Source organism: Lactuca saligna, chromosome 1 (genome assembly GCF_052625555.1).
Source record: "Lactuca saligna cultivar CGN05327 chromosome 1, ASM5262555v1, whole genome shotgun sequence".
Taxonomy (NCBI): domain Eukaryota; kingdom Viridiplantae; phylum Streptophyta; class Magnoliopsida; order Asterales; family Asteraceae; genus Lactuca; species Lactuca saligna.
The window spans coordinates 109,939,597-109,956,446 of record NC_136417.1 but is presented as its reverse complement, the minus strand read 5'-3'; the positions used below and the strand labels follow the sequence as shown (position 1 = coordinate 109,956,446).

The 16,850-nt window shown below is 33.8% G+C and overlaps 1 protein-coding gene across 1 annotated transcript; it reads right to left on the bottom strand.

The window, feature by feature from the left end:
- Positions 1–2,609: 2,609 nt before the first annotated feature.
- Positions 2,610–7,948, bottom strand: LOC145043481 (S-adenosyl-L-methionine-dependent methyltransferases superfamily protein). The gene is made up of 8 exons (XM_078992149.1): positions 7,610–7,948; positions 6,561–6,674; positions 6,404–6,472; positions 5,165–5,184; positions 5,028–5,080; positions 4,917–4,947; positions 4,321–4,402; positions 2,610–2,985 (listed from the first exon to the last, which is right to left on the bottom strand). The coding sequence occupies exons 1-8, from the start codon at positions 7,797–7,799 to the stop codon at positions 2,795–2,797; spliced, it is 750 nt and encodes a 249-aa protein (XP_078848275.1). The 5' UTR covers positions 7,800–7,948; the 3' UTR covers positions 2,610–2,794.
- Positions 7,949–16,850: the final 8,902 nt, after the last annotated feature.

The window sequence follows — 16,850 nt, the reverse complement described above, 5'->3', positions numbered from 1 at the left end:
ATTGCGTGAGTTGTGCAATTTACACGAGTTGTGTAATTTAATAGTCCTTTTTTTTAAATGAGTAAATCTTATATGTGGTTTGGTGACTATATGGTTGTTGCTAATGATTTTCCTATATCACATAGAATAATAGTTAATAGATCGATTGAGTTAATTGAGTTGTAAGTAATCTAAATAGTTATTTAATTTGGATTATTGATGAAACTTTGTGTAATCATCAATATATATGTGTTGTTGAAAGTCTTATGTATGGTATGGTATGTACTAGACCTAATTAGGCTCATGTAAATAGTATTGTGGAAAGTCTCATGGAAAAAGATTACTTGATCATGATTACATATTCGAGTGTTGTTGAAAGTCTCATGTATGTTATGGTATGTACTAGATCTGATGTGGCTCATGCAATTACTACTGTGAGCAAGTTTATGTGTAATCCGGGAAAAGCTCATTGAGAAGCGGTCAAGTGGATAACCTGATACATGAAGGGAAAACTAACATCTGGTTTATAGTGCCAACACACAAAATAATATATTGGTTGGTTAACCAGACTCGGACCATATCGATGATCCGGTGAAAGAAGATCACCTAAATGTTATATTTTTACTTTATTCAGACGTGTTGTAAGTTGGAAGTCAACATTACAGCCTCATGTTGCCTTGTTTACAACTGCTAGTACATGTCGATGACTAAAGGAATAAAAGAGTGCATATGGCTACATGGTCTAGTTCAAAGTCTTGGGTTGAAGGTGGATACGAATTTCTTGTTTTGTGACAATCAGAATCCTTTGTGTCTTGCAAAGAATATGGTATGTCATGAGAAGACAAAACATATTGATGTAAGGTTGAATTTCTTTAGGGGTAGTTGGAACAAGAATGGTTCTCTAATCAAAAGATAGATACCGAGTAGAATTCAAATGATATATTGACAAAGTCGTTTCCCATCTAGAAGTTCAAGCATTGCTTGGACTTGGTAGATGTTCACGAGAAGAAGTCCATTCGAGGCAAAATGGCAAGAGAGAGGAATTCTTGTTATGTGATACTTAAGTCAAGGTGAAGATTTTTAAATGTGACTTGAGAATTGACAACCAAATGGATACTGACCCACATGATCAAAGTAAATAAACCTAACACCTGATCAAGGGCGGAGCAAAAAAATTTTTGGGGTGTTCCTTATAAAATAATTGATATATATATATATATATATATATATATATATATATATATATATATATATATATATATATAGAGAGAGAGAGAGAGAGAGAGAGAGAGAGAATTACAAAAAAATGACCTCTTAAATACAATTATAAATATATATATATATATATATATATATATAATAAAAATAAATCTAAATAAGAACAACTAAAAACTAAATTAAATTAGCTAAAAATGGAATTATGCAAATTTATAAATATTGAGGTGTGAAATATGTAAATTTTGAAAACTTACTTATATTAAAAGAATTTAACTTCCTAATACAAGGGACCAAACTCCAACATTAGAAATGAATTAAAAAAAACAAAGGAATTGTGATGCACTGGATCGAACACTTAACATATGATCAAAGATAGAGTGCCTTGCTGCTGAACTACATGTGTTTGTTGGGTAATTTACACCCAAATAATATCATATTTCTATATGCATAAAAAAATGAAAATTTGAGGGTGGGCTTGGGTCTACCCTGGTTCTAAGGTGGCTCCGCCCTTGCACATGATATCATTGGGTAAGTGTTCGGAGTAGGCTGATGGTCGTTAGGCCCAAAGGCATACACAACTGATAGCCAGGGTTTACTGTACTATCGTTTTCAAGCTCGTGAATAATATTACTTTCTCCTATTGTGTTGACATATATCATATTTAACCAAACCGCGCTAAATATTGTGTCTTTAAGTGTGATTTATTCTCGTTTAATCCTAACACATTTCTTGACGACCAAACCGATGAGTGTTTAAAGATCACATGATTAATAAGTTTATGTGAAAAAAAAAATGACTAGTGTTCCCTTTGACAGTAAAACAAAGTACAAAAGATAACCAGAATATGAAAGCAAGACCGATAAAAATTAGGAAAGGGTCAAAGAAAAATGGAGCCTTTCTACCAGTTATATATCTAGAAAGGTACATACGACTATGCCTGATCCCTTGGGTGTGTGGTCAATTTGACTAGACCGTACAGAGTAGATGCTATTGCCTTAAGCCTTAGTAGAAGATCAATTGGGATCATGAAGTCATTTGTATGTGCATTAGATGTATGTATTTAATATCCTGATTCTAAAATACGAAATTAATCAAATGGGGTGAATTCTTAGCATGTAGATAACTTATTCTTATAAGTAAACATTTGGTATCAATAAATAGAGGATTGAATTTATCTCCAATTTGTGAAGTAGTTAGTTAACAGGTGGAGTTGTTTTTCTTTGTTAGTGTTCTAGACAGAAACCGTGGTTGATTAATTCTTCAAAACATTTTTCAAACTCATAAATGGATGTAAATATGCATGACACATCCAGATGAAGGAAATGCCACACTGCTTGCTTGCCTACCTTTCTTATTATACTCCCTCCTTATTTTAGCAAAACTCGTGAACTAATCATGTAGAAACGTATGAATTTCGGTCACTGTTTATTAAAATTACCTTCATCAAAATCAACAATCCAATGAAAATCTATATATTAAAAAAGAAAGAAAGAAAAAAAGAACAAAGCATTAGGTATTTTAAGAACATCTAACCCCGCTAGTTTAACTTTTACAAACAGTTTATTAATAAATGATATTTGTAATTAAGTGTCAAGAGTCAAAGGAAGGCAACTGAGTCACTGAGATCCGGGTCTTGACCCGTTTTTGTGCAGATGTAAATGAAATGAGAATCTGGATCTTCTAAAACATAATCAGCAGGAAGTAATCCTTTGTCGTTAGTGGGAACAGGTGACAGGCATGATTTAGGAGACGAAGTTGAACCTGGTGGCCTTTGAAACCCCGGCCGAGCTGCATTAAAAAATATCCATTTAGACTTCTTGTTGAATTCTTCTGCTTTTTTTTAATTTTTTTTTTTTAATTTTTTTTTTAATTTTTTTTTTTTTTGTATTGCCTAGATGGGAGCCTAGTGGTTGAGTGACACAGGAGGTCCAGGGTTTGGTATCCAAAATATTGCTAGTGTTCCGCGATTGACCTCCCATGTGATCCGCTCAGATGGTGCGGTTTACCATTTTTTTTTAAAATTGTACTGTTTTTGATGTGCATTGGACTAAGACTAAGACTGATGTCAACAAGACAAAAACTGCAAATTTTTTTATCTGCCATTGACTTCCCACGTGGTCTGTTCAGATGGTGGGGTTTACAATTTTTTTTTTTAAATTGTATTGTTTTTGACGTGCATTGGACTGATACTCTGAGACTAAGACTGATGTCAACAAGACAAAAACTGCAATTTTTTTTTGTTCGCGATTGACTTCCCACGTGGTCCGTTTAGATGGTGCGGTTTACAATTATTTTTTAAAAATTGTACTGTTTTTTTACGTGCATTGGACTGAGAGTTTGAGACTAAGATTGATGTCAACAAGACAAAAACTGCAACTTTTTTTGTCTGCGATTGACTTCCCACGTGGTCCGTTCAGATGGTGCGGTTTATCATTTTTTTTAAAAATTATACTGTTTTGGACGTGCATTGGACTGAAACTAAGACTGATGTCAACAAGACAAAAACTGAAATTTTTTTTGTCACACAGAGACTCACTCTGGATCTCATAGGTGTAAAAGACGTTAATATCTTCATCCTCATCATCGGAAATATCCCTAGAAAGCTTTCTTTGGATATTTTTGAGGATGGGGGCATTTACGTCTTTTACACAAACAAGTGATTATGAGCGAGTCCCACACATATTTGTCCCGGTCTAAATGCAAATTTTTGTTAAATTGTAGTACATGATAAAATTCTCAATTTGTGTTAGAAGTTTACACAAGTATCTCATGGATTGTGACAAGTATTCTACGTTATGTTTTACTACATGTATATTTATCGAATACTTACTAGTTTTTAAGGAGCTTTTTAAAATTTTCCCAAATGTACCCTTTAATTAATTATAGAAACACATTCTTGTAAATGCCCTTTTTATGCCATTTTATATCTTTCAGCTAGTTTTACAAAGCACCATTTTTTTATCAGCTAGCGCACCAAACATAGCCTTAAGACACTTATTGGGTTGAAATCTATCCAATTATAAAAACAAAACAAAAGTAAAATGCTATAAATTGGTAGATTCATCAAATAATTAAATTATTTAGACTATTAGGAACATAAAATGAATTATAGAAAGAACTTACGTATGATGTACAAGTCTATTTTCCAATTGTAAGCTGGTTTGTTTATATGAGTCATCCTAACCGTTGGATCACCATATGTAATCTGTAGATATAAGAAGTAATTAATAGTGTCTACTATTTAGTTTTTATAAAGGGAATATAAATTACAAGTTAGAAAAAAAAAAGAGTAAATTACATGAATGGTTCCTATGGTTTGGGGTAATATGCACGCTTGGTCCCTAACTTATTTTTTTTAACTCGGAAGGTCCCTACTGTTTGTTTTTGTTGCGCATTTGGTCCCTACTGTTTGTTTTTGTTACACGTTTGATCCCTATCTTACCTAAAAAGACTATTATTTAAATAGTAAAAAATAGTGAGCTATGTAAGGCAAGGTGGGGGGGGGGGGGTGAAATTGGAGATGTGTTTATTTAAATAAATCAAAAAATCAAGAGCAAAATAGTCTTTTTTAGGTAAGACAGGGACCAAGCGTGTAACAAAAACAAATACTAGGGACCTTCCGAGTTAAAAAAATAAATTAGGGACCAAAAGCGCAAATTACTATAAACCATAAGGACTATTCGTGTAGTTTACTAAAAAAAAAAGGTTCAATGTTTTACCAACATATAAATCCCTCCAGGTTTAAGAATCCTACAAATAAAATAAAACATGTTATTATTAACTTATTATAAAATAAAGGAAATTATATTTGGGTTTATTGAAAATAAAACCTGCTGACTTCCCCAAGCATTTGAGAAGCACTAAGTGGAGCATCAGTTCCACACTTCAAAATTTTTAAAAAAATGAAGAAAGTTAGAATATAAGTAAAAAAAAGTAAAAAATAAAAAAATAAAAAAATTGAGCTTACCATGAGTGAGTCAAGAGTTCCTAAAACCCGCAGATCAGAAACCATGCAAAAGAACGCAAAAAAAATGATTGTTAATATATAAAACACATGTTTAAAATTTTTAATTTCCACCAATTTGAGGAGGGCATTTATGTCTTTTGCACAGACGAGTTTCACCTTTTTGGGTAGGACAAAGAATTGCAAATGGGACATTGGTGGAATACTCCAGTTTGATGTTTTTAATTATTAAAGATTTATATTCAGATAGGTGTCACTATTTTCAATTTTTTTATATGCAGAATTTAACAAATTTGTTTTTAAGGAACAGTGGAAAGATCCAAGTTCAAAGTTAAATGTGTAAAAAATTGAGTAGTTGATGGAAAGTTGATAAAAGTCAACATGATAAATAAAGTCAAGATATTCAAAACTAAAAGGAATTCTATATATTTGTGTATTAAAGCATCTTACTTTTCATTTCATTCTATTATATAAACTTTTTTTTTTGTTATAATGGAATTGTAGTTTGAAAAATCTAACCAATTATAACATTAAACTTTTAATTTCTTTATTTTCAGGACATTATATAATTAAGATGCTTTACATTTGATGGCATTGCTATAACCGAGTAGATTTTTGTCAAATTAAAACAAGGTTTTATGCAGAAAGTCTTACTATTTTAGGAAATTTTTCGAAAAAGTCCTAATTTTTTTTTTGAACAGAAAAGTCTTGATTATTAATTTTACATGATAATCTGTCATTTCCTGTTAAAATAAAAAGAGTAAATTACTAAAATCGTCCCTATGGTTTGGTCAAAATTGCATGTTTTGTCCCTAACTTTGTTTTTTGATTTTGTTGCGTTTTTCATCCGTTAGATACATAAAGTTAGGGACCAAATGTGCAAATTTGACCAAACCATAAGGACGAAAAATGCAACAAAATCAAACCATAGGAACAATCCGAATGCAAAAAAAAGTTAGGGACCAAACACGTAGTTTTCACCAAACCATAGGGGCGATTTCAGTAATTTACTCAAATAAAAATAGACTTTGGACAAAATATTAAATAATCAAGACTTTTCTGTTAAAAAAAATTAGGACTTTATCAAAAGTTTTCCTAAAATAATAAGACTTTTCTGCATAAAACCCATTTAAATTAAAATGTTGTAATAAGAAAAAAAAATCGGAAATAGGACCCTTTAATAGTTTCTTGCATTTAAGCTTAATATTAAAACCATATGAATCTAAAGAAATCAGTGTATACCTTTATCAATTACACTATCAAATGAATCATCAAGAAAAAAGCCCATATCCCGAACATCCATCTGCAAATCTTTACATATAATTTATAAGGAATTACTATATTTATAACAAAAAAAATCTTGAAAACCCAAATAAGACATATATAAGAGAGAGGATACATTTTAACTGAGGAATATGCTCGTATTTCCTTCGCATCATTTCAATAGCTACACATGAAATGTCAACATTCATGATGTTTTCATATCCATCCTTCACCATGTCCTCTGACATAACTACAAAAAAATTGAAGAATGTATTTATGGAATTAGAATTTGAAGAATCTTTCGTGCATTTTGTTAGTAGGAAATGGAATGGATTTCATGAGGCGTTAATGCGTTATGGGGGTTAAAAGGGTATTTGAGTAATTTTAACAAGGAAGAAACATTGGGAGTTAAAACATTATATTGAACAGTTATGGTGAAGCCTATTTTGCTTATTAAGAGTTATATCAAATAACTCAAAACAGCATCCAAATCAACCATATAAAGCTAAATATTGAATCCAACAGAAATTACAAAGATGCCCTCATACTATTTGAACAACAATGGCTGCACAATCACTTTTACTCTTATGCAATAAACAGAATAACTCTCTGAGTTCTCAAATTAAACTTGGATCAAAGGCTCAAAGCAAATGCAATATTGTTACATTCATTTTCAGGAGCTAAAAAAGTAACTACTTTCATACCAAGTTGAGTGTAATTAATGAAGATATGGAAGTCAGTGGTATATGGAGTGTCTGCCTCAATTATGCATCAGAAATTACATTCTTTTGTAAACAATTTCAACATAACTACAAGTATTCATCAACCATACCCTGTTCTTTGTCATTTTGGGGGAGGAAAGAAGAAAATTCAACATGATTATCTCAATCATGTAAAGCACCGATGTTTCCCTAATCCCCTTCTAAACAAAATTCAAACTCCAAGTACAAAAAAAATCAAGTTTACTAAGAATTTCGATCTTTAATATCGCTATGAGACAGAAAAATAGCTTGAAACAGTGATCCAGCACATCATATTTAAATAATTGTCCCATATGACATGTAAAAGAGAGTAACAGTATTTCACCTCGATGAAATAGTATCGAATTTCTAAAAAAACTACAGAAATTGTATGCATCGAACAGAAATTAAAGTGAGAGAGCTGATCGAGGATGAAACAGTATACCTGCATTGCCGCAACCAACCATAAGGACGCGAGAAGAGGTAGGAATGTATTTTCGAACAAAAGGACGAAGGGCATGATAACGCTGATACCAATCGAATGAACCGGCGGAGGCCTCGTGAATGTATCGAGCATCCCAGTAAACGGAGTCGCCATAGTTGTAAGTATTGCATGCCGACTCATCCCTGAACATCTTTTGTTCTTACCAGTGACCGGCGCCGGTGAAGGTGGAAGTGGAGGCGGTGGTTGGAAGTGACGATCGCGAGGGGTTTGATTGTATGCGTAGTGGATGGGTGGTGGTCGTCGTAAGCTGTGGTTGTGGTGGTTGGGGCGGTGGTGGTTTGGATTTTGTTTGTCTTTTTGGGAAAATCCTTCGCCAGAGCATAATTTCTCAAGATCCAAAATGATTATGCATTTATGACTTGTACAGTATGCATTGAGAGTTGTACACTGATATGTAGTAGTTAGTCCTGATTTTGGAAGAAGAAACGTGTTAAGTAACCCTAACACTTTGTTAAAGAAAAAAGCAATACAACAAATTATACCATTATTTTATTTGCTTTTGAGTTGGAAAAAAAAATAGAAAAAAGTTTAACTTTCATAAAATTATACCATTATTTGAACTTTTTGAACAATTTTATGTTTGAATGAAATATTTGTGTTTTTTAAACATTTTATTGAATAATTATAAAAAAATGTAAGACATTATATAAAATATAAAGTTAAATATAATGCTTGAAAATCCATAAGAACATACTAGAATCCAAATTAAACAAAATATTTTGCATAAGATTTCAAAACATTTAAAAACAATTAATTATCAATATGGTCTCTCATATAGATTATATTCATTCCTTTTAGAACCTGATTCTATTTTTGTGTAGATTTTCTTAGTTTTTTTATTTGCACTTTTGTATTTAGAAGTATACATGGTGTTTCTTTTCAAATTCATGAATAATTGATCTTGAATATTGCACTTTTTTTTATAAATTCTGGGAGTGTGTTATGTTTATTTTTATTGAAAAGGGATAATGAATTATTTGTTTTATGACTGGTTATCTTACATTCAAAGCATCATGAGAACTCTCAATAATATTTATGAGTTGTGCATGAGCATAATTAGGTCTTTCTTGTGTAATTATGCAGATTGTTGTTGAAAATCGTCTCGACAATACATTGTATTACAAAGTTATAAAGTTTCGAATATTGGTGTATGTAATGTCAGACAAGTAATATTTATATGTAAATGTGAGTGATAATATTATTACATAAAAATACATAATTAATTAAATAATTAAACTTAAAGAAAGATGACATACATTGTGGAGGAAAATGAAAAATAAGAAGTCTAGTTTAATGTAATTTCTTTCAAAAATCATGAATCATGTGTTATGCCTTGTCATCTGGTCCATACACACGTGAATATCATATCAAATTACAAATTCTTAATATATTTTGATAGGATTCTTCTTATCCTCTTCCCTTATAAAAAGATGTTGATCAATGAGCACAACTACCATATATACAAGAGTTCTACTTAAAATCTCATATAATAAAATTGCACAATATATAATTCCAAAACATAAAACATGGATAATATAAAATTTCATAACATAAAACCCCATAACTAAATATCCATAACATAACGTAATCAAACTTTCCTAAAGTCGATACCAAGTCTAACAACAGACCATACTTACTTTTAGCATTCCTAATCAATGTCTCACAACAATCAAATTAAGACGCAACCAAACTTTTCTATGTCTCACAACAATCAAATTAAGACGCAACCAAACTTTTCTAAGATCGAGGCTTTACCCAAAAAGCAAAATAATGATACTATATTGTGGGTCTTCTGTTTCCTATTAAAAAATCTCTAATCTTTTCCATATTATTATTCACATCGTCAATAATAGTATGTTTTTTTTCCATTAATAAGCTTGCAACCTTAGAAATTTACACTTCAATTTATATGATCTTTGAATTAAGTGTATCTTTGCCTTTACAAATCGATACTTATTTTTTGGAACGAGTTGGCGACTCTTTGCTTGCTTGAGGAACTATTAGAGTTAGGGATTTCTCGGGTTGAATTATACGCTAATGTTTATATAAGTTAAGATCAAGTAGTTCCTTATAAGGATGGGAAATTATATGGAAAAGATGGGAAATCTAAAAAGATGGTCCCCAAATGTCAAATTTACTGGAAGTTATGCATAGATCAATAATAAAATAGTGGTACAATTATCAAAGTTTTCCGATATTTGTTTGATTATTAATTTTTTTATGTGTGTAAGAATAATTTTATAAGAATAATATAGATGTAATCATATTTTTTATTTATAAAATCCACAACCTTAATCTCTATTTTCCATTCTTCTTCTTCCAAATTACATTAATTCTTTATTGGATCATACACATTTTGTTCCTTAACTTCAACCAATTTGCAATTTTGGCTCTAAAATTGTAATGTCCCAAATTTCAAAGATTTTTTTTCATTTAATATTAAAAGAATTTGTTCCAATTACAACTTCAAAGATACAAAATAAAGCCATTCATTTCCAAAACAACAATTAGAGTATAACTATAATAGTTATTAATTGTTGAATTCTCTAATGGATGCGATACGATCAAGTCGCGCCCTTCCATCAATACAAGAAAACCTGAAACAATTTAAAATTCTAATTGTAAACACGAAGCTTAGTGAGTTCCCTAAGATACTACATACATAACATTACGGTTTATTTCAGCTATCGGGTATGTTTCAACCCATGTGAATGTTATGGTCCTCCCATAATTTTACAATCACATCCGTTGTTGCAGTCCTCCTATAGTCTTTCTTGTTATGGTCCTCCGTTAGTCTTTCATACAGCTACTATGTTCCTCCCATAGTATTCCATGCAACCGCTATGGTTCTCTCATAGTCTTTCAGATAATTGTTATGGTCCTCCTATAGTCATTCATACAATTGTTATGGTCATCTCATAGTCTTTCATACAACTGTTATGGTCATCCCATAGTTTTTCATATAAAAATCACAAAGATAGTCTAGCATCCTACATAATATAGTGAAAAACTAACCTAAACTAAACAGCAGAAGCTCAACAACAACAATAGAGCCACTAACCCAAGCTATCTAATGCCAAACAAAAACTAGTCCTTACTTAAATACCCAATTTTGTTGGGTTTTCTCTTAGGATTTTTTAGCCTATGAGGAAAGCCCACTTCTTTAGCCCATGTATATATATGTTATCTGAACTAATTTCAAAAACACACACAAAAAAAAAATTATAGCCACCATAGAGAGAGTAAGAAGCAAAAGAGGTCTTTATGAATTCCTGTTTTTAAAGATACACCTATAGTGTTCCTTCGTTTCCCGGAGATCCAATTGTCCGTTTTCCGTTTTCTTTGATTTTGTACAGCGGCTTCCTAACATCAAGACCTTAATATTTAATGGTTGAATTGTTGTGATTAGCTCCAGGATGTCGAGAATCATCGTTTTTGTTTGTTGCTGGAACTCAGTAACGTTTTTGGGTGAATTCCTTCCTTTCTCTTTGTTGTTTAATTCCATATACTCGAAGTAATCTTGCTCAAAGTGTATGATGATTAGTATCAGAGACAGAGTTGATTAGATGCAAGAGTAGGCCATGGCCCACCCTAGATAACTTGAGCATACATACATACATACATACATACATACATACATATATACACACACACATATATATATATATATATATATATATATATATATATATATATATATAATTTCCTTAGTTAAAACAAATTTTGGGCTAAAATGGCCCACCGTCTACAACTTTTAAGTTTGTTTATTTTATTTTATTTTTCCTTTTTCTCTTTGCACTTACATTAGGGATACTGTCGGCATCTCAATCAAATAAGGTTTTGTCGTTTTGAAACGTGTTGCATAGTCGTTCCAATTTCTTATTGCAATTAAAACACTTCAAAGTTTAATCTCCATAGCGTCACCAGGTTTGTTTGTTTTTTGTTTTTATCTTAATTAATCAGTTTGTTTTATTTATATCTTATATAATTTTTTAATTGAACAACTTCTATCCAATTTAACATTAAGGTATGAACAATGGGAACAAAGCAAAAAAGATTGGATTCATTTTTCACGCGTAATGTCTTACCAAGTGGCGAAGAGAAAAACACGAAATCATCATCATTACCGGTTGGGAACCCTAAAACACCTCTACAAGATGGTAACCCTCTACCATCTTCAACGGCTAAGAGCCCTGCACCATTTTCAACGGTTGATAATCCTACATTTTGTTCTATTGAACATGATCCTGGCCTACGTCTACCTATATGGAAATATGCAGCCAATATGAAGGATGAAATCAGACGCGCATACTTAAGATCGGGGCCACATCAACCTATGTTGCCTAAATATCCTCCATCCGGTTCAAAAAGTCACCCACGACGTTTTCAATGTAAATGGTATTACGAATTTCCTTGGCTTGAGTATTCTAAAACTAAAGATAGAGCATATTGTTTTTATTGCTATATTTTTCTTGAAGAATCAAATACCCATAAAAGCCATGATGCATTTATGTCACACCCCCGAACCAGACGGAGGAAACGTCCGAGGGCTGTCGTGACTTAATTGAATACCACAACATTGAATATATATGAAACATAACATCATTCATCACCATGCATTAATATAGTACAACCGATAAAGTTTACACTGAGTACATTGTTTAACATTACATTCCCAAAAATAAATTGTTCGATTGTAGATAACAAACTGCAAGCCATCACTGAATACAATTTTCCTCGGTTTACTTGTTACCTGAGAATACAAGTATTTTGAAAAACGTCAACATATGAAATGTTGGTGAGTTCATAAGCGGTAATTGAAAAGCACGTTTTGTATCATTTTGAAAACCACTAGAAAATCCGATATTTTCTGAAAAGAGTTTCTGAAAAAGTTTGTGAAGATCCATAAGTATGCTTGTTTGTTTCAATAGTCGTAAAAAGTGTTCATAAAACTTGTGTACATTTCGAAACTGTATGTATTGAGAAACCCTAGGAAAACCCGATGTTTTCCTAACACTTTGAATTCCATGTAGTTGTGTACCATCGCGGCAAGTGAAGTCATTGATTCCAGGCGACGTCGGATTATTGCGCATTGTGAATTATTATAAACACGCGTTACGCAAACGACCAGTTTACAATTATACAAACGATCCCGTAGGCGTCGTCCGTACTATTTACGTAATCCAACCGCCCTGACTTCTTGTAGTCCCGCATCCGAAGAGAAAGAGGGCACGAAGACCTCGATAACTCCATTAGTCGGTTGGGGATAAAATGAGTGCGAAGGGCCCTTGGCCCGACTCGCATGTGAATAACCGACTTTACTAGCAGTACCAAAGGACCCTTGGGGACCAATAGTAAAAGCCATTGAAAGTCCTTTTACGCTGTGTTGGATCAAGCAAGACCCAACAACTCGTAAGGTTGAAGTCTTCGGGCCTAAAGATCAGGTCATTGGGCTAGCTACGCCCAACAAACAAGATTTTACACTTTGGGGCCCAAAGATGGTGCGTCGACGTCTGTGCACTCTCACGTGTATATTGAATTCCCAAATGTTACTTGTATGAATCGAGTTATCGTCGTGTTAGTAGTTTCGGGTTGTTATTGATTCGAGACCGAATCAATTCGTTTAACAACGATTTTTGGTATTGTTGTGTATTGAAATTCGTCGGTAGCCATAGTGCCATTATTTAATCGCAATGGATGTATTGAATTAACATTGAAAATTTTCTATTATCAGCCCCTCTTTGTTTGGTAAATTTAGTTTTTCAACCCTTGGAATAAATAAGTTTCCGGTTTAGTCCTTAAACAAAATTTTCTTGTCATTTAACACCAAAACTTATTACAATTGACATTTTTCAGCATATACTTAGTTGAAAACAGTTTTAATCCCTGAAAATGCAGTTTTCTCGGTTGTAACCCCTCTTTTTCGCAATTTTTACATTTTTGGCCCAAATTGGATAATTTTTGCTACTTTGGTCCTTTTAAATTATGGAAAGCATTTTTAACCTTTGGAAAGGATCTGGAACACTAATAGTCCACTGTTTTACAGAAAAATACAGTTTTAGCCCCTCAAAACAGAAAATTTCGCATAATGGGCCCTATTGGGCCAAAAATGTCATTTTTAGCCCATTAAGCTTGAAATTTATATTTTTAATCCTCCAAAAGCATATATTTCCAGAAAACACTTTATTGAAACTGTTTTGACTACTCTCATCCATCAGAATTCGCAATATGTCAATTTAGGCCCTTTAACTTTATTTTTTTTAGCATTTTGTGTCCAAAAATGAGTTTTTAGCCCAAAGAAGATGTTAATAAGCCACTTAGCTATTTTTCTTGGTATACTTTGTATGTTGTGATATAATTTATGCTAGTATCATTTAACATAAATTACATCTCAATTTTTAGGAGTATATGTATCCAACATCATAATCACACAAAAACACACATATAAGCATAGAAATCATACAAGGCATACAAAACACATATAGATCTACACTTTCACTTGTATTCCCCCCCCCCCCCACATAAAACTTATAAAACAGAAAATAGGGAGTATGAAGCTCACCTTAGGGTGTAGTTTCGGTTCTTGAAGAAAAGATGGAAGAAAGTTTGGTGATTTTTGGCCCTAGCACCCCTTGATGAAGATCTCGAGATTATGGAGTTTTCTAGGAGTATGATCACCAAAGAAACTTGTTTAGAATAAGTGATCTCATATGAGAGGGGAGTTTGTAGCTTAGACATGGAAAAACTTACCAAAGAATTATGATTATCTTGTAAAATCCTCTTGAAACACAAGCCAAATTTCGAGATTTTAGATGGAGAGGAAGAGAGAAGTCTTGAGTGATCTAGAGAGAGTTTGTGAGAGATTTGTGTGTGTGTGTGTGTGTTGCTCACGGCCAAATCAAGAAGAGAGAGAGAAATAGACATGAAGTGATACATGCATGGAGATATGATACATGTTGCATGGAAAACCAAGAGATAAAAATAAGGTGGCATGGTAATAGTCAACTTCTCCTCTTGGGCTTGTCTTGGGCCGAAATTTTGTAAAGAAAAGAGTGTATTGGGCTTTAATGCCCCTAAGCCCAATATGTAGAGTTAGATTTGATGAGTTTGACCTAAAAGAAATATAATATGTTTTTAACACTTTGTTGGGCTAGTTTAGGTTAATCATGGTTCAAAACTTTTAATTTATTTTATTCTAGGCCCAATATGACCCAAAATGTTGAAATAAATGAATGTGGGTCCAATTAGAGCCCAATTAAGGGTTCTAAGCCCATGATAGTCAAATTGGAAGCTCATTAGTCCATTTGGGTCCAATAAGGAAGTCCTAGTCCAAAATGGACCTAAATAAGAACTTCTAGGGTTTCCAATTGTTTGTTGACTACTTGTAGTACTTGTATGATGTATTTGATTGAAGTTTTTGATGTCATATAATAAGCATCACACATGCTTTTAAGTTTTTGGTTCAACATTTTTACTTAAGTATAGTGATTACAAGACACAAAATTTCTAGTTGTGACATCATCCCCCCGCTAGAGGGAATTTCGTCCCGAAATTCTGTTTGAAAGCTAGATTCGAGAATGCTAGAATAGGTGAGGGTACTTTTGCTTCATTTGGTCTTCGCGTTCCCACGTGAATTCTGGCCCACGCTTTGCGTTCCAACGTACTTTCACGATCGGGATGCGACTTTGCTTAGTACGCTTCACCTCCCTGTCCATGATTTCTATTGGTTCTTCAACGAACAGGAGATTCTCGTTGATTTCGATCTCGTCAAGGGGAATGAAGAGTGTTTCATCTGATAGACGCTTCTTTAGATTAGAGACATGGAACGCGGGGTGTACATTGTTCAGCTCTGCGGGTAGTTGCAGTCTGTATGCTACCGGACCTATTCGGGCGACGATTTTGAAAGGTCCAATGTATCGTGGGTTCAGTTTTCCCCGCTTCCCAAAATGAATAACTCCTTTCCAGGGCGAGACTTTTAACAGTACTCGATCTCCGACTTGAAATTCTAAGGGCTTTCGCCGTTTATCGACATAGCTCTTTTGTCGGTCGCACGATGCTTGTAATCGAGCTCTGATTTGAATGATCTTTTCTGTGGTTTCACGAATGATCTCCGGCCCCGTAAGCGCCTGATCCGACGTGAGTGCTTTTGCTAGCTGGGTGTCACCTACTTCAGCCCAACATAACGGTGATCTACACTTACGCCCATATAATGCTTCGAAAGGAGCGACCTTAATGCTTGAATGATAACTGTTGTTATACGAGAACTCGACTAAAGGCAAATGGGTATCCCATGACTTCCCAAAGTCTATCACACATGCGCGAAGCATGTCTTCAAGCGTCTGAATGGTTCGTTCGCTTTGACCGTCCGTTTGCGGATGATACGCGGTGCTCATGTCGAGGTGAGTTCCTAGTGCCTTATAGAGAGATTGCCAAAAATGTGAAGTGAATCTACTGTCCCTATCCGAGATAATAGATGCTGGTAATCCGTGGAGCCTCACGATCTCTCGAATGTACAGACGTGTCAATCTTTCCATCTTGTAGGATTCTTTTATAGGCAGGAAATGGGCAGACTTTGTCAGTCGGTCGACTATTACCCATATGGTGTCCAGTCCGTCCGACGTCTTGGGTAGTTTGGTCACGAAGTCCATAGAAATCCCCTCCCATTTCCACTCGGGGATTACAGGTTGCTGTAATAATCCTGAGGGTTTCTGGTACTCCACCTTCACCTTGGCGCACGTAAGGCACTTACTAACATAGGTCGCAATTTCCGCCTTCATGTTAGGCCACCAATAGTGTTTTTTAATATCCAAGTACATCTTGTCTGAACCGGGATGAATGGAGTATCGTGTCTTGTGGGATTCCTTCATAATAACATCTCTAAACCCTCCAAGTTTAGGGACCCAAATACGGTTCATGAAATAGTATACCCCATTCTCCTTTGCCTCCAGGTTCTTTTCCATTCCGTGCAGTGCTTCACTTGCTTTATTTTCCGTCTTCATGGCCTCCGACTGGACCACTGCAATTTGAGTGGCCAGGTGAGATTGAATAGTTATTGAGAGAGTTTTCGCACGACGATTAGAGTACTCCTTTCGACTTAATGCGTCAGCTACCACGTTGGCCTTTCCTGGGTGGTACTTGATCTCACACTCATAATCGTTTAGCAATTCAACCCATCTTCGTT